Source organism: Mustelus asterias, chromosome 12, assembly GCF_964213995.1.
Source record: "Mustelus asterias chromosome 12, sMusAst1.hap1.1, whole genome shotgun sequence".
NCBI classification, from domain to species: Eukaryota; Metazoa; Chordata; class Chondrichthyes; order Carcharhiniformes; family Triakidae; genus Mustelus; species Mustelus asterias.
This window is the reverse complement of record NC_135812.1, coordinates 108914966-108933911: the sequence shown is the minus strand read 5'-3', so window position 1 is coordinate 108933911 and position 18946 is coordinate 108914966. Positions and strand designations below refer to the sequence as shown.

General features: G+C 41.9%; 1 protein-coding gene and 1 long non-coding RNA gene across 9 annotated transcripts in view; one reads left to right on the top strand and one right to left on the bottom strand.

Annotated features, from left to right (window-relative positions):
* The window catches only part of LOC144501818 (C-Jun-amino-terminal kinase-interacting protein 4-like), a 274627-nt gene that overhangs the window by 56082 nt on the left and 199599 nt on the right, over window positions 1–18946 (bottom strand). For all 8 annotated transcript variants that reach the window (XM_078225869.1, XM_078225866.1, XM_078225865.1 and 5 more), the window contains exons 9-13: window positions 9975–10032; window positions 3342–3494; window positions 3005–3059; window positions 2399–2529; window positions 2234–2290 (exon numbers count right to left, since the gene is read on the bottom strand). In XM_078225869.1, coding sequence (XP_078081995.1) covers window positions 2234–2290; window positions 2399–2529; window positions 3005–3059; window positions 3342–3494; window positions 9975–10032 — 454 coding nt within the window. The remainder of the gene's footprint in view (window positions 1–2233; window positions 2291–2398; window positions 2530–3004; window positions 3060–3341; window positions 3495–9974; window positions 10033–18946) is intronic.
* The window catches only part of LOC144501825 (uncharacterized), a 72045-nt gene that overhangs the window by 43033 nt on the left and 10066 nt on the right, over window positions 1–18946 (top strand). The window lies entirely within an intron of this gene.

Below are 18946 nucleotides of genomic sequence, written 5' to 3'. Positions count from 1 at the left end.
CTCAGCTGCCCATGTGTTAGAGGTGCTCTGGTACAACCCTAACATATCAGAAACAAGCAGCTACTAAACGCAGGTTACAGTTAGAGTCAAAGAAGAAACCAAAGCAACAACAATCACATCAGAAATACCCACAGTCTGAAGGTGAATATCAACGGGGAACAGGAAAAAAATGAAAATAAGTCATTAATAATTCAATAATAAGTTGTATTCAGTTTTTTTCTGACAGTAAATTGCATTAAAAATAGTAACAGTGTCAGCTGAAGGTCGAAACACTTGATAAGGTGGCAAGAAAGTCCTTCAGTAGGATGTCACACATTGTAAGGAGGGAATGGAGGGATCATGGGTGTTGCCTGCGCTAATTTTTGTGGTGCCACAAACCATTTCATCCACAGGGATATTATCTGATTGGTGTTGAGCTGGGAACAACATCAATTTCACCAGGTGATTGACTGGTTATTGGACACCATTCAGCAGGGGACAAATGTGACAAATTACATATTAACATGACCCTGATAGTTTCCTGGAGGGATAGCAGGACTATGAACCAACAGGCAATCACAGATCAATGCAACCCTGGTTCCATAAGTATCAGTTAACCCTGTATTAAAAAACAGGAGCAAAAGGCAGGGATTGGACTTTGAGTTGGGATCCTGGGATCTCGACCTCGCAATGTGTGGGGAGCAGTCACCCGGCAATGATGTTTTCCTGAGTGGTCAGAGGCCATGCTCGCCTTCTAATTATAGACAATATAGGCAGTCTCTTGAACCTGAAGGATCAATCAAATCTTGGAAGGAACAGCAGCCAGGTGAGAGAGAGAAGGAGCTTCCTGCTTGAGGCATCCACTCAGCAACTTTTTAAAATTTAAAAACTGGCCACAACAGCTGCAGCTGGAGCCTGCAGGTTTGTCTGGTGCGCGGGAAGCCCCCTCCAGGCAGTTAGCCTGTTCCTGATGCCACAGGAATTAAAAATTCCAGTAGATCTCTGATAATTGGCCTTAATTGGCTGGTGATTCTGATTTGCTGACCCAGTCATTATCTCTAAGCATCAACAACCCAGTTAAATCTTAGTAATCATAGAAGGTGGGTGTTGCTCTGACAAGATCACTCTTACCTTGTCCAGTGGGTCATGTACCACAGTGAGTTGTGAAACAAGTTACAATCTGTCCCTGCTAAGTGACTAATGGTACATTAGGAATCCAGTGTGGACCAGCAGTGTGAAAACAGATGCCTCTTTAATGCTATGCTTGATCATGTAAAAATCAAACTCTGCCCGGTGAATGAATGGATATAATGTAAAATCGGCTTGAATTAAAGTGATTTTGCAGGAAATATGGAGCACCTTTTTAAGTGAGGTGCACAGGACATTTATGCTGAAGCATTTTGTCTGGAAAAAATTAGACCAAGCCTGATCTTGTGTATATGTAACATAATTCCCATTATTCATATTAGTAAATGTGGCATGGGAAGAAAGGAGTGGCATTTGTCTGTTCATGTAAACAGTGATGGGAAACCTAGGCCAGTGAGTGGGCTGCATGAGTGACCCTCCTTCATCTCAGTGGGCCACAAGATTGAAATCACTAACCATGACCCCATGAATAAGATTGAACACATTTAATATACACCAAATATTTAATAATGAGTTATAGAAAATATTAATAAAAATATCATCAACTTCAAATAGTAAAAACAGTATATATATTTACAGTTTGGGTACAGTTTGGGCGCAGAGGGAGTACACAGTTTTCAGTCATCAGTGTTGTGTACAGTCAGCATGAACCTCACCTCCCTTGCTCTTGCTTTACGCATGTGAGTTCAGTCACACCGGTAGGAAAAAAATTCGGACAGAAATCAGCAGAATGCGTGTCCAATTTTTTTCCAACTACTGCGCATGCGCAGTTCAGAGCTCCGATTGTTTCGGGCGCACTAAGCCCCATCCACAACGCGACTGGGACTGGTGATTTTCTTTTCAGGCTGTGTGTGTTTGGGGGCGCCTGAAAGCAGATTTCCAAGTCGGATCTGAATTACACCCAGATTCAGCACTTAGAATGAAAATGGTAAAATCAGGCCCAATATCTACCGAATACAAGTTGAGAATGTTTGTCCATTTCAGAAATGGTATTATTATAGATTTAACCTCTCCTGTTTGCATTTCTTTTCTCTCTCGTTCAGGCTTAACAACTAATCCCAAAACCAGCTGTGAGACCAACACAGTTAGAAATAAAATTAAGACTTACAACTGCCAGATGGTGGATTTCTTTTTCTCCTGAATGGATGGGTTTTCTCTCGAGGCACTAAACACAAAAGATACATAAACAAACGGGATTTAAATTCCAGCCAAAGAAGGTTAGAAATAAACAAACAGAAATTGGAGATTACTTTTCCAGTTGGAGAACTCCTACCGGATCATCTCTGTCCATCGCACAGCTTCCTGCAGTTCCATCAGCCGCTCCTTATACTGATTACGTTCCATGAGAACACGGGCCATCTCCACACGAGTAAAGCGCTTTCTCTGAGCAGTAGGAACATCACTCTTTTTTTTTTAAACACAAAAAAGCAAGACATGGCAGATTGCCTTTCACCAGTTCAGTGCTGTTTTCATCAGACACAAATGTATTTTTACCCCGAAGAATGGCACAGAATTCAACACAAATTTCCCCAATTGTCAAGGAGGATCCCTGATTCCCTGTCCCAGTGCTCAATGTTGTAAGTGAATCTTCCGAGTGGCCCTCTCTGGGATACAAGCAAAGTATAACCATTGTGGAACTAGTATGAAAGCAATTTTGTTCAGTGAAACTCTGAACTGAATGAGGGGAGTGGGAAAAATTATTTTGGGACCAAATGACTAGAGTCAAGTCTCAGTATAGTGAGAAGTTTCAATCGAGAAATGACAGCAAGTTGTCTGCTGTTGGCTTGAAACTAGTTTGCAAAACAGGGGAAGGGAATTTGAAAATGGAAAATACACACAAACTGTTTGGAACGGTAAAAACAGAGATAACACTCTGTACCTCATCAGAATCCTCCTTGGCTCTGCTCCTCGCTTCTTCAGCTTCTAACCGCACCCTAAAAGAAAATATTGCAATTAGAAATAAATGGATCAGAAGGTTGTTAGTTTACTGGCTGTGCAAGCACATTGTGAAACATAACTGCATCAGACAGCTCAAACAAATGCTCAAGGACATTTTGAGCTTGTTAAAGCACAGCAGTACACGGTCCAGTAATAACAATTCGCACTCTTGTCAGTAACTTCTGAAGGAATGCCACACTGAAGTCACAAACATCAGCACAACTGTATTCTTCTGGACTAAAGTATTGGGGTGGTGGAAGCAATAAATCAATTCTCACTTCCTCAGCTCTTCCTCCAAGTCTCTATTCTTCTCCTCCAGCTTCAGTTTGGCTTGTCTGACCGACTCCAACTCTCCCTGCAACACATCCTTTTCACATGTCAGCTCATCAACCTTTGCTATCAGGTCATTCTTCACCACATTCAGTGCATTTCTAAATGGGAGAAAGAACAAGTAACAGTTGCATAAATAATTGCAAAGTTATTGATGTTAATGATAAAGAGGAAGAACCATGAGTGTTGACCCTTGATATCAGCAGCTGGCAGCAAGAAAGCATTATGCCTTGCCCCACCCCCAGAGAATAGAAACCTGAAGCCTATTATTCACAATTGCACAGAACACAGTCATAATTCTCCACTTGAAAAGATCTGAATGCCATGAACACTAGGAAGAGGAGGCCACCAAGATAGCAGACATCTCTCAATAGTTAGCTTGAATTTTTCATTTCTCCCTTCCACCTAGATTTCCACACCCCACATTCGAGAAAGGAAATGGCTACTGCCTGTTACAGTAAGCATCTTCCTATTTGAATGTGCATATTGCGCCTTTTCACCCAGCTTCAAATGGTTTAGCAGAGTGAGCTGTTCAGACGCTGAAAGGAGGATTGAGGAGAATAACAGGTGATAGTTTGAGAATTAAGCTCTCCTGGTTCTTGTTCGATTATCGGATCACGTCACAAACAGCAGGACTCTGACCAGCTGAATAACTGATGGGCAGGAAGCCAATGTCTCACCAGGATTTGCCAAATTCAGATGTCAAAGCAAGAGTGGGAAGGAGACAGAAAAAGCAGAAGGAGAGACATGACTACCATGCTAAGGAGAGACATTTCAGCTTGAATAATTGTGTCTATTTAAGGAATTCTGGCAGTAACCAATGATACTGCCTGGAGTTACTCTCAACCGAAGTGTTCCAGCATCCTTGACCAATGGGAGAGTCATTCACATTTGTCTACGCCAGGACTTGGAGACAACAAAAGTTCCAGAAGGAAATGCTGCTGTGGGCATTCAACTGGAAATGGTTCAGGAGTCCGGGTTCCATTCTGGCCTTGGGTGACTGTCTGCGCGGTGTTTGCACATTCTTCCTGTTTCTGCATGGGTTCCTCTGGGTGCTCTGGTTTTCTCTCACAGTCCAAAGATGTGCAGGTTAAGTGGATTGGTTATGTTAAATTGCCCCTTAGTTTCCCAGGATGTAGAGGTTAGGGGAATTAGCAGGGTAAACATATGGAGTTACAGTGATAAGGCCTGGGTAAGATGCTCCGTTGGAGAGTCGGTATAGACTGGAATTTATGATTTGAATGTATAGGCTGATGTCTTTATTCAGTTGGAGCACATGGGAGTGATGTCATTGGTAGCACAGGTTTTCGTGGGTTTAATCATACCACAAGGGACCTATGTACCTAAGTTTAAGTTTTAAGTTTATTTATTAGTGTCACAAGTAGGCTTACATTAACAGTACAATGAAGTTACTGTGAACATCCCCTAGTCACCACACTCCGGCGCCTGTTTGGGTACACGGAGGGAGAATTTAGCATGGCCAATTGATGCACCTAACCAGCACGTCTTTCAGACAGTGGGAGGAAACCGGAGCATCCGGAGGAAACCCACGGAGACATGGGGAGAATGCGCAGATTCCGCACAGACAGTGACCCAAGCAGGGAATCGAACCCGGGTCCCTGGCGCTATGAGGGAGCAGTGCTAACTACTGTGCCACCCTGGGCTGCCTCCATTCGGAGTCCACGCTGTGCTTTAATTCAATATTTTATAAGTAAAGATGATTGAATATCAGAACGCATTTGACGACCTTATTGTGGCCAAATTACCACAATCTAAGCAGGAATAAAAGTGGTACACTGAGCACTCCACCTCTCCTGTTACCATGGCATTACTCAAGCTCCAATTCCATGAAGTGGGTTCAGTTTTTCTAACTGGATTTAGATTCACTTCAGCTCAATGTATACTCCAAGCAGTTTAATAAAAGCCCTTTATAGATACAGGGTTTTATTAAAATAGCCCCTTCTCAAAGCAGCCAAAATGAATCGACATTTACAGTGCTCCCAGGATTTTACCAGGAAATACACTTACATTGTTAAACACAGCATGAGAATACTTACATAATAATCTTTCAAACTGGGGACTGGGAGGGGTTCCCAGGGGGGTGCACAGTTTGCACTGTTGGCACAATTTCTCGAGAATACTCTTATTGTTGTCCAATATGAATGAATGTTATGATTCTTTGTAAAGCACTGGTCTTAATATTTCCTTTTTCTTTTTCATAGAATTGGTTGCAGTTCAAAGCATCACAAACAAACACACACAACCCATCCCTTGAGCAACTGGGAGGGTAGACATAAACAGCAATAAATCATAATTGTTGCAAGACTACTTCTGAACCTTGGTTCCAGCTATAAAGTTAATTTTTTAACTCTTGCCAAATTATACCTATTTAATTCGTAACATGGTAAAAGGTTATAGACAGTAAGAAGTCTCACAACACCAGGTTAAAGTCCAACAGGTTTATTTGGTAGCAAATACCATAAGCTTTCGGAGCGCTGCCCCTTCGTCAGATGGAGTGAAAATCTGTTCTCCAACAGTGCACAGAGACACAGAAATCAAGTTACAGAATACTAATTAGAATGCAAATCTCTACAGCCAGCCAGGTCTTAAAGGTACAGATAATGTGGGTGGAGGGAACATTAAACACAGAATAGCTGTTCTGTCTGGAGACAATACACATCTCTTTAACCTGTGTTTAATGTTCCCTCCACCCACATTATCTGTACCTTTAAGACCTGGCTGGCTGTAGAGATTTGCATTCTAATTAGTATTCTGTAACTTGATTTCTGTGTCTCTGTGCACTGTTGGAGAACAGATTTTCACTCCATCTGACGAAGGGGCAGCGCTCCGAAAGCTTATGGTATTTGCTACCAAATAAACCTGTTGGACTTTAACCTGGTGTTGTGAGACTTCTTACTGTGCTTACCCCAGTCCAACGCCGGCATCTCCACATCAAAAGGTTATAGAGTCATAGAGGTTTACAGCATGGAAACAGGCCCTTTGGCCCAACTTGTCCATGCCGCCCTTTTTTAAAAAAAAACCTCTAAACGAATCCCAATTGCCTGCATTTGGCTCATATCCCTCTATACCCATCGTACCCATGTAATTGTCTAAATGCTTTTTAAAAGATAAAATTGTACCCTCCTCTACTACTACCTCTGGCAATTTGTTCCAGACACTCACCACCCTATGTGTGAAAAGATTGCCCCTCTGGACACTTTTGTATCACCTTAAACCTATGCCCTCTAGTTTTAGACTCCCCTACCTTTGGGAAAAGATATTGACTATCTACCTTGTCTATGCCCCTCATTATTTTATAGACCTCTACAAGATCACCCCTCAGCCTCCTACGCTCCAGAGAAAAAAGTCCCAGTCTATTCAGCCTCTCCTTATAACTCAATCCATCAAGTCCCGGTAGCATCCGAGTAAATCTTTTCTGCGCTCTTTCTAGTTTAATCATATCCCTTCTATAACAGGGTGACCAGAATTGCACACAGTATTCCAAGTGTGGCCTTACCAATGTCTTGTGCAACTTCAACAAGATGTCCCAACTCCTGTATTCAATGTTCTGACCGATGAAACTAAGCATGCCGAATGCCTTCTTCACCACTCTGTCCACCTGTGACTCCACTTTCAAGGAGCTATGAACACGTACTCCTAGATCTCTTTGGTCTGTAACTCTCCCCAACGCCCTACCATTAACTGAGTAAGTTCTGCCCTGGTTCAACCTACCAAAATGCATCACCTCGCATTTGTCTAAATTAAACTCCATCTGCCATTCGTCAGCCCACTGGCCCAATTGATCAAGATCCCGTTGCAATCGGAGATAACTTTCTTCACTGTCCACTATGCCACCAATCTTGGTGTCATCTGCAAACTTACTAACCATGCCCCCTATATTCTCATTCAAATCATTATTATAAATGACAAATAACAGTGGGCCCAGCACTGATCCCTGAGGCACACCGCTGGTCACAGGCCTCCAGATTGAAAAACAACTCTCTACAACCACCCTCTGGCTTCTGTCAAGAAGCCAATTTTGTATCCATTTAGATACCTCACCCTGGATCCCGTGAGATTTAACTTTATGCAACAAAATGATTAAATTAAGCATTCTAAGTGTTGAAACGTTTTTGTTTTCTAATCCAGCGGGCAATAAATGCTGGCTTAGCCAGTGATGCACACATCCCATGAGTGAATAAGAATAAAATCTGTTTGGTCTCAGAACACATCTTGCCTGCTGACAGTTGCACCGTATTTTTCTTAATGCTGATAGACTTTGCATTGCAGATGTGAAATAGTTTGCCGCAGAATGACATTCTCTTCTGGGTTTTGGTTTTTACAATGCTGTTTATTCATCCTTTTCCAGAGTAAAGGATAGTTGTGTGGCTTTTCCCATATGAAATGACAATTTCACAGTGATTCATAGCTGTCACAAGCATACTCAAAAAAGACATCTTTCAGGGATTACAGCTACAGATTTAGTATTTACACCAATGTAAAAGAGTGCATTGACATTAACACTAAATTATCAAATAAATTGTGACTTGATGAGGACTAAAATTGGGAGCATTAAGCTCACATGAATTATTGGTACTTTTAAAAATTCATTTGTGGGACATGGGCGTCGCTGGCTGGGCCAGCATTTATTGCCCATCCCTAGTTGCCTTTGAGAAGGTGATGGTGAGTTGCCTTCTTGAATCGCTGCAGTCCACATGCTCTGGGTTGATCCACAATGCCGTTAGGGAGGGAATTCCAGAATTTTGACCCAGCGAAGGAAGGGTGATATATTTCCAAATCAGGGTGGTGAGTGCCTTGGAGGGGAACTTGCAGGTGGGGGTGTTCCCAGGTATCTGTTGCCTTTGTCCTTCTAGATGGAAGTGGTTGTGGGTTTGGAAGGTGCTGTCTAAGATGGTGAATTGCTGCAGTGCATCTTGTAGATAGCACACACTGCTGCTACTGAGCTTTGGTGGTGGAGGGAGTGGATGTTTGTAGATGTGGTGCCAATCAAGCGGGCTGTTTCGTCCTGGATGGTGTCGAGCTTCTTGAGTGTTGTTGGAGCTGCACCCATCCAGGCAAGTGGGGAGTATTCCATCACACTCCTGACTTTTGCCTTGTAAATGGTGGACAGGCTTTGGAGAGTCAGGAGGTGAGTTACTCACCGCAGTATTCCTAGCCCCTGACCTGCTCTTGTAGCCACTGTGTTTATGTGGTGAGTCCAGCTGAGTTTCTGGACAATGGTAACCCCAAGGATGTTGATAGTGGGGGATTCAGTGATGGTAAAACTATTGAATGTCATGGGGCAGTGGTCACAGTGTCTCTCATTGGTGATGGTCATTGCCTGGTATTTGTCTGGCACGAATGTTATTTGCATTCTTCCTGTCAGTTGACCAGATTTCATTTTTTTTTTAATACAAGTTGTAATTCCCCTCTTTGTTCAGACTAACAGAGCCTAAGCTGAACTCTGAAGTCATAAAACACCTTCACACATCCCTGCAGCAGTAGAGCTAAGAAACTTTCAATCTCATTGCTGATTTCCCAATCTAATAGGTTGCACTGTATGTATCCAATACACCTGCATATCTACAGAAATCCCATGCACAGGTACATGTTACCGAGGACATTCCCATGTGCGTTTACCAATTTACTTGGTAGGACTCTGCCTGGATCAATTCTAAATGCAATGAGAAGGGACTAACAATTGGATGCCAGGTTAAGATAATAATCTTTGGATGCTGGAATCGGTTAGTCATTTTTAAAAAAATAATAAAAAGTTGTTTCTTTGGGGCAGATGAAAAAGGCAATGGTCTGAAATCACTTGTGATTTTAAGCTCTTAATTACTTTTGCCAAAGACTTGATCTTGATTTTTTCCATCCCTTGCCGGAATCTCCTTCCTAAACTTCTTACTGGGAGCAGACCTATGGGTATCAGTTGTCCGTTATTACCTCACCACAATCACCATGATTAATGCCCGAGTCTTTGACGGTGGGTGCAGAGGCCAAGTGTTTAACAGCAAAGTAACAGAGAGTAGCTAATACGGCACAAACAGGGATGGATTTCAAACTTTCCTGGTCAGATACTCATTGAATAAAGTGACTGAACTGCCAGGAGAGTCCTAACTTGTATTTTTAAATGTGCTTTAATTTACCAAATATACAATTTGTGGACACAGTAATCTGTGTTCTTAGAAAAGTCCACAGTCCAAAGATGTGCGGGCTAAGTTGATTGGCCATTCTAAATTGTCCCTTAGTGTCCCGGCATGCATAGGTTAGAGGGGTTAGTGGGTAAATATGTAGGGATATGTGGATAGGGCCTGGGTGGGATTGTGGTTGGTGCAGACTCGATGGGCCGAATGGCCTCTTTCTGCACTGTAGGATTCTATGATTAAAATTATCCACCATAGCTTAGGAATTGAAAAATTGACAAATACTCAACAATATCTATTCTCTTCAATTCAGAAACACCTGTACAGAACAATATAACGTGGACCACTTTAAACCCTGCAATTACTTCCCAGCAGACAGCTGCATTCGACAAGTCCATCTGAAACTGGATACAGTAACATTCAACTGAGACTTACTTGGTCTCCAGCAGCTGTGTGTTTTCCTGAATAAGATTTTCAACTTCACGGCCCATTCCTGGCAATAAATTAAATGTAGAAAGTTAAAAGAAATCTCCAGGCTGCAAAAACACCATTAACACAGCCTATTTCCCTATCATAAATTATTGCCTTATGAAATACATCAGGAAAGCACCATCTCAAGACTGAACGTTGCTACTAATAACACTTCATAAAAAGTCCAACTATTTACATTCACTAAAAGCTAGCTGTTCAAGAAAATAGGATTAGAGTTCAAAAAGCAATATCACATTACAAAGACCAAGATTCCACCATACCAGTCAAATATGTCGCAGATAGTTTGTCCATATTAGAATGAGCAAACAATTGGAGATTAGAAAATGAGAGTTAGAGCAGGCAGCGCATGAAACAAGGGACAAGACAAGAAAGCAACAGATGAAAGGAGCAGGAGAGCTGAGTTGATGAGATGTGGTCGATGCACAAGTCTGTGTTGGCCCCAATGCCTCAGTGTCCCTGGGAAAGACCAGTTTTAGGACACTTACGGAATAGTTCTTTCTTTTTTAGATTCTCCTGTGCAAACTGCAACCCTCCCTTCCATGAGGAGGCGGTTTCAATATGGAAGAGATTCCCAAAGTGCAGCATTTTAATTCAATATTAATATGAAGTTTGCTGCAACTTAATACTGCACTGCTCTGTACATTGACCATGTTGTCTTGGCTAGGCATTGTCATAAGCACAAGTCTGCCCAGCTGAAGCACAGAGGTGAGCACCTAATAACACTGGCTACCTTCCTTCATCATCTTAGCTCCTGCCCTGGTCACTGTCGAGGTCAGAACTCAGTGGCAGACACAAACCATTGCCAATAAATAGATTGCATTTTACCAGGGTTGCAAAGTGCAGCACCATCACCAGCTTTTACTCACAGGAAGCCAGAGGATCAATAAATTTGAGTAACTGCAACTTGACTTGTGACCAAGTTTTAACTGCATTATCGATCCTACCACAGTCTTTTGTCCTTATTTAAAAGAAGACGGCTCCGAGGGAATATGAGAGATGAGGAATGGCTCAGAGGGTTGCAAGATTTTGGAATTCTCTTCCCCAGAATGTACTGGAGGCTGGGTCATTGAATACATTCATGGCCGGATTAGACAGATTTTTGATTGACAACCAAGTTCACAGTAATGGGCGGCAGACAGGAAATTGGAGCTAAGACTACAATGAGATTACCCACGATCTCACTGAATGGCAGAGTAGGCTCAAAGGGCTCATGCTCTTATTTCTGAAGATTGTAAAAGGAACATTGTCTTCCAACAGCATGCCTAGCAGCCCAAGTTACAGATTCATAAGCCAATATCCAATGGCATCAACTGACCAGGAAACTCGCCATCTTGATTATACTACAGCAACAACTTGAATTTATGAAGTGCCTTTGACATCATAAAACATTCTAAGGGGTTTCACGGGAGCATTATAAAGTAAAACTAGGCCCCAAGGCACATGAAGAGAAACTAGGGCAGATGACTAGCAGTTTGGTGGAAGAGATAGATTTTAAGAAAGATTTTAAAAGCTGAGAGAGTAGAGAGGCAGGGAACTTCAGCTAAAGGCATGGTTAGCAATGGTATTATGATTAAACGGGAGGTGCTCAAGAGGCGAGAGTTGGATGGGTGCAGATATTTTGGAGTGTTGTGGGTTGGAGGAGATTACAGGGATAAGGCAGAAAGAAACAATCATGGAGGGATTTGTAGACAAGGATGATCATTTTAAAAATGAAGCATTATTTAACTGGAAGTTAATGTATTCAGTGAGAATGGGTGATAGGCAAAGGGAACTTCGTGCAACCTAGGACAGACAATGGCAGCATAGAATCATTCAATGCAGAAGAGGCCTTTCTGCCCATTGAGTCTGCACTGACACACAAGAAACACCCGACCTCTCACCTAATCCCATTTACCAGCCCTTGGCCCATAGTCTTGAATGTTATGATGTGCTAAATACTCATCCAGATACTTTTTAAAGGAAGTGAGGCATCCCGCCTCTACCACCCTCCCAGGCAGCACATTCCAGACCATCACCCGACTCTGGGTAAAAAAGTTTTTCCTCAAATCCCCCTGGCCCTGCACTTGAACCGTATCATCTTAATGATAGCACAGATATGTGATTGGAAGTTCATCTTGGTGTCAGACATGACACCAAGGTTTTAAACAATCTGGGCCAACCTCAGATAACTTCCAGGAAGAGGAGTAGGGGCTGCAGCTAGGGAACAAAGTCATTGGGGTATGTCTCCGTAGTGTTTCGATATCTAATGAGTAAATTTCTGTTCACCCAATACTGGACAAGCAGTCTGACAATTCATAGACTGTGGAGGGGTCAAGAAGTGTGGTGGTGAGGTGGAGCTGGAAGTCAACAGTGCACAATGTAGAAGCTGGATGATATCACCAAGGATTCTCCAGCTACGATTAGATAGATTAAAAATGGAATCTGAAACATGCAGTAACCCAACTGGATGACAGTGGAAGGCATTGGAGAAGGCATTGGTATGGTCATCTATGTCAAAGGCTAAATGCAGGTCGAGAAAGCTGAGGGGGATAGTTTCTCTTTATCACAGGAGATGCATAGCAGCTGTGATCAACCTAAATTCCAAGTTAAATGGTACTGAAACAGTGTAGGCACTTGTTACTGGCCAATCACAAAGTGGTTCCAGGAGATTTCTTTGATTCAAACCTTTGGTGTCACAGGCAAGTGCAAGGAAAATGAGCCTTACTATTTATTTATTTTTTGCAATATTACTGTTATGCTGCCATATGCCGAAGATCAAGCTTTTGGGAGTGTGATCAGTTTAAGTGAATTGGAGGCAAATAGACTGCAAAGGTCAAACATCAGCAAAGGAGGTGTGAAGGCAAGTGGTTTAAAGTTGGCTGCTGTATTTTAAAAGGAACAGATACAACTGGTGGATTGTAAATAGATGAGGCAAAATAGTGTAAGTATTAAAATATAGCAGCCATAAAGTAAAGGGGGTGAGCATTTTTGAAAAAATGAACTTCTAAAGGATTGTCAAAACACAATCGAGTATAAGATCAACGGGATAAAAACAGATTTAAGGAAGCACTGAAGACTGTGTGGGTGATGCTGGCTGAGAGATCTCGAACAAGACTGACTGTGTGTTGAAGCTAACCTGTGAACAGCAGTTTGGTGCCGCCCTCAGAAAGTGCCCCGAGGGCAACAGGGCACTGTATGGCAATGTAATTGGAATTTTAAAGATTAGAAAATGTACTGTTGCCATCAAAATGGGGTTTAGCTCTGAGTTTTATTTAAGCCAAAATCTTTTAGGGAATGTTTGAAAAGTACTGTTAACTGTGCAAAGGTGTTCCTGTGTAAAGGTGTTGCTGTGTTTTAAGTGTAAATTTTCTTTTTTCTTATTTTAATAAATGTTCATAGAAAATCATAGAAATCATAGAAACCCTACAGTGCAGAAGGAGGCCATTCGGCCCATCGAGTCTGCACCGACCACAATCCCACCCCACATATTTACCCGCTAATCCCTCTAACCTACGCATCCCAGGACTCTAAGGGGCAATTTTTAACCTGGCCAATCAACCTAACCCGCACATCTTTGGACTGTGGGAGGAAACCGGAGCACCCGGAGGAAACCCACGCAGACACAAGGAGAATGTGCAAACTCCACACAGACAGTGACCCGAGCCAGGAATCGAACCTGGGACCCTGGAGCTGTGAAGCAGCAGTGCTAACCACTGTGCTACCGTGCTATGTTCAACTTTGACATAGAATAATCATAAATGGATAAGAGTTACTTATCTTCACTTCAGAAAAACTCCTCATATCAGACAAATTGCAAAATTATTCTGGCAGCTGATTCAAGTTTTCCTTTGGGATTTGGGCAGCCTGGCACATATAATCTGTTGTGTCATAACATTAGGCTACATCATTTGAATATTCCTAATATTTTTGTAGAACTGAGTGATCTGCCAGGCCACTTCAGTGGGCATTAGAGTTAACAGAAAGTGTGGACTCATCAGGTGTGAACTGAACCAGGCAGGGTTGGAAGTCACCTTCCTAGTTGGGTTTCTTTTGGGTAATCTGGCAGTTTTCATGGCCATCAATTATAAGATTTACTGAATTCAATTTCACAAGCTGTCATGGTGGGATTTGACTCATGAACTCTGGATTGCTAGTCCAGTGCTATAGTCACTATACTACCACCATGCCCAGGTATGCACACAAGACTCTCCTAAAGTAGAACTCATCCCACATTAGAAGGGTACATCTTTGGAGGGAGAGGCAGAACCTTGGTAACAAGTAAGCAGAAGGGGTTTTGTGCAAAGACAATGGCCATGCTTGAGGGGAACTCATTAACAAAATCGACAAAGTGTGAAACAGATGGAATGATGCCTGACTGAATGACATAGGAGTTGGGAAGGAATAAGAGGAAGTAACCACAAACATTCTGCCAATCCACAACTGATGGAATGGTCACAACAGCAATTCCATTTACCTCCCCCCTCCCCCCATCCCCTACAAGAACTGGGAAAATTTACAGAATTAACGTGGTCACAAACTGCGTCTAATTCTATCTACTCAGGATTGAAGCAAAAACTGAACTCAAAATTTCAACGTGAATCCATATTTGGGTATTTTAGAAAAAAGGTCTTGCAAGAAGAAAAGCATATTGCTATAACAGGAAGGGGAAAGATAAAGAAACTTCCCTCTGCTTGCACTTTCCATGTTGCCTCAACTCTCATATACAATTAATTCTTACCTGGGTACTAGCAGCCATTTATAAAAAAAAGAAAACCCTTGAGTGGATGGAATCTTACCAAAAATACTATGATCTGAGGACCCATGCATTCCGAGTGAAGCAGAAAGAAAGGAAGAATTCTCATAAGATGCAGCATGAAAGCAAAGCCCACCACAAGCAAGTTATGGAGCACCATGGAAAATCCAGCATGAATGTTGCAAAGCTTGGCTACGAATCACGTGGCTGTAACATAAATGCACTCAGTGCAGCCAATCCAGTTTCACGCAATAATCAGCTTGTAGAAAGGAATATGAAAAACGGTCATTTGTATGTGATTGCCACATTTGAAAAGATCTTTAACATGGATTTAAACCAGAGGACATACATCTCTCTGCCTAAAGGACATGACTAGCAGTATTACTGATGAAGGGAAGAAATGCCTTCACATCCATAACAGTCAGTTGTCGTAGTAATCTATTTATGGTTCAGGTAAAGAGAAAAACAAAATTAGACAGAATACGGTGGAAATGCATAGCAGATTGAGTAGAGTTCTTACAAAGAGTCTCACCAGAAACATTAACCTCTTTTTTTTCAGATGCTGACCAATCTACTATGCTTTTCCAGAACTGTGTTTCTACCTCAGCCATGGACATGCTTATTAAATATTCACTATTCAAGTAAGCAGATTCAGGCATAAATGGAAGGTCCCAGTTGTAGAAGCATTCCATCACTCCACAACTAATCCTTCTAAAAAATTAGTGTTTAATGTTTTCAGAGAAAATATACTCCATTTTTGTTTGTGACTAAGGTGAATTATGTCACTTCTGGACAATGAAGCAACCAAGCATTCCATCCATTATGCACTCCCAGGTCTTAAACAGCATCGCCAGGTGAAAAGTAAAGCTCTAATATGCTACCAACATGCCAACGAAGTCGGCACACAGCACTTTGGGTGAAACACTTCCATTCCTCACACACGGTCTCCCTGCCGAAGCATCTCCCGCAAGGCTGCTGAAAGTATTACGCAACATAGTTTTGTGCTGAATTGTGATTGCTGTGGACACTTGCTTACAACACTCTACTCCACAGAGGATAGTGACAGGCAGGAGGAGGTCCCTTACTCTTCTGAGCAAAATACAACTCAGAACATTGATATGAAAGAGGGAAATGCTTTCACATCACCCAGTTCCCTGATAATTTGAATTATTTTTCCATTTAATGTCATGTCACTGCAACAATTTCACAGCACACACCATTTGTCAGTCCAAGAGAACACAGAAGCAGAAAATAGCAGGAGTAGGTCATTCGGCCCTTCAAACCTGTCTGCCATTCAACATGTTCATGGCTGATCTTCTATCTCAACCCCATATTCCCATGCTCTCCCCATACTCCTTGACACCTTTAGAGTCGAGAAATCTAGTTCTTTCTTAAATATATTCCGTGATCTGGTCTTCGCAGCTTTCTGTGGCAGTGATTTTCACATGTTCACCACCATCTGAGTGAAGAGATTTCTCCTCCTCTCAGTTCTAAATGGTCTCCCCTGAATCCTGAGACTGTGACCCCTTGTTCTGGTTCCCCCCAGTCAGAGGAAACAGCATCCCAGCATCCAGTCTGTCCAGCCCTGTCAGAATTTTATACGTTTCAATGAGGTCCCCTCTCATTCTTCTAAACTCCAGTGAATACAGGCCCAGTCCACCCAATCTCTCCTCATTTGGCAACCCTGCCATCTCAGGATTCAATCTGATGAATCTTTGCTGCACTCTTTTATGGTAAGTATACCCTTTCTTAGTTAAAAAGATCAAAACTGCACACAATACTCCAGGTGTGGCCTCACCAAGGTCCTGTACAGCTGCAGTAAGACATACTTGTTCCTATACTCAAGTCCTCATGCGATTAAGACCAATTTGTCTTCCTAACTGTTTACTGTACCTGCATGCCTGATTTCAGTGGCTGGAGTACAAGGACACCCAGGTTCCTTTGTACATCAACATTTCCCAGTCTATCACCATTTAAATAATACTCTGCAATTCTGTCTCTCCATCTGAAGTGGATAACTTCACATTTATCAACATTCTACTGCATCTGCCACATACTTGCCCACTCACTCAACTTGTCTTAATCACCATGAAGCTTCTTAACATCCTCCTCACCACTCACATTCCCACCAAGTTGTGTGTCATCAGCAAACTTGGGAATATTACTTTTGATTCCCTGATCCAAATCACTGATATGTATTATATATATTGTGACTGGCTGTGGCCCAAGCACTGATCTCTGTGGGACCCCACTAGTCACTCCTGCCACTTCGAAAACAATCTATTTATTCCTACTCTCCATTTTCAGTCTGCTAACCAATTCTCAATCCATGCCAATACCTTACCTCCAATTCAATGCACTTTAATTTTGCACACTAACCTCTTATGTTGGACTTAACACACCACCTCCATTGGTTCACCCTTATCCACTCTACTAGTGAGGTCCTTAAAAAACTCCACTTGGTTTTTCAAACATAATTTCCCTTTCCTAAATCCATGTTGATTTTATTGAATCCCTGTTGAACTTGCTCAAATGTTCGGTTATCAAATCCTGTATAACAGACTCCAGCATTTTCCCTACTACTGACGTTAGGCCAACCAGTCTATAATTACATGTTTTTTCCCTCCCTGCTTTTTTAAATAGCAGGGTTACATTTGCCACCCTCCAATCTGCTAGGACTGATCCAGAATATCCAGAAATTTGGAAGGTGACAACCAATGCATCCACTATTTCCATGACCACCTCTGGGGATTCATCAGCTTTCAGTCCCATTACTTTCTCCATTTAGTAATACTAATTTCCTTCAAGTCCTCCTTCGCACTAGATTTTTGGTTCTCTAGCATTTCTGGGAAGTTATTTGCATCTTCCTCCATGAAGACAGAACTAAAGTAGTTATTTAATAGCTCTATCATTTCAGTCTTCTCTATTATAAATTCTCCTGTTTTGGACTGTAAGGGACCTATATTTGTCTTCACTAATCTTTTTCTTATTGCATACTTATAGAAGCTTTTACAGTATGATTTTATATTATTTGGAAGTTTACTCTCATACTCTATTTGTCCCCCCTCTTAATCAATCTCTTGGTCCTCCTTTGCTGAATATTGAACTGTTCCCAATCCTCAGGGTTGTTACATTTTTTAGCAACTTTATATGACTTCTCTTTGAATCTAATACTATCCTTGGCCTGGAATGCACTGCCAAGCAAGGTGATTGAGGCGGACATGCTGGGATCGTTTAAGACTTATCTAGATAGCCACATGAACAGACTGGGAATAGAGGGATACAAACGAATGGTCCAGTTGGGCACATGAGCGGCGCAGGCTTGGAGGGCCGAAGGGCCTGTTCCTGTGCTGTATTGTTCTTTAATTTCTTTTGTAAGCCAAAGTTGTGCTGTTGCTCTTGTTGAGATTTTGCGCTGAAAGGAATGTATGACTGTTGCAGTGCACACATTCAGTCCTTCAATATTAAACATTGCCTCTCCACTGTCATGCCTTTTAATGAAGTTCCCCAATCAACCTTACCACTTCATGCCTCATACCATCCACTAGACCCACTCCCATAGTAAGGGCAGTTATGTTCCTGACAAGGCCATCACATATTTTCATTTGTGTTATGCTGGCGAGATGTACTTATTGTCCAGACTTGGCTGTTCTCAAAAGGAGTTGGTCTATATTAACCCTGTGCTGCTTCAATGATAGTTGGTCTGGAATTCCAAGATACTGACCTCATGGTAACATAAGAACAGCGATCTGTTGTAGATAAGACAAGCTCAAAGACACATCATCCCAATCTTTTCAATTTTTCCCAAAGAATCAATATATTCAAGCACCAATATGTTCCATTCTTTAGAATCCCAAATTCTTTTTTTTTACAAACAGCAACATGTGGAAAACATTCTCAACTTGATAATAAAAGCTGAAAATCACAGTGACAGAAATATGGCAGAAACAGTACAATTTACACACACAGAAAATGTCAATGGAAGCACAGTATACAGTATGTGAAAGTATACACACCAGAAAACTCCCCTGGGTCAGCAGCCCAAGAGAAAGGAAGCATGAGAAGAAAAACGCCAATTAGCTTGAGAATGAAAGCTATTTCTATCATTACCAACATGTATTTAAAGCTGCACTCCTGTGTCGCCTGCATAACACAATAGCGATGAGAAGGGAGAAACAGGCTT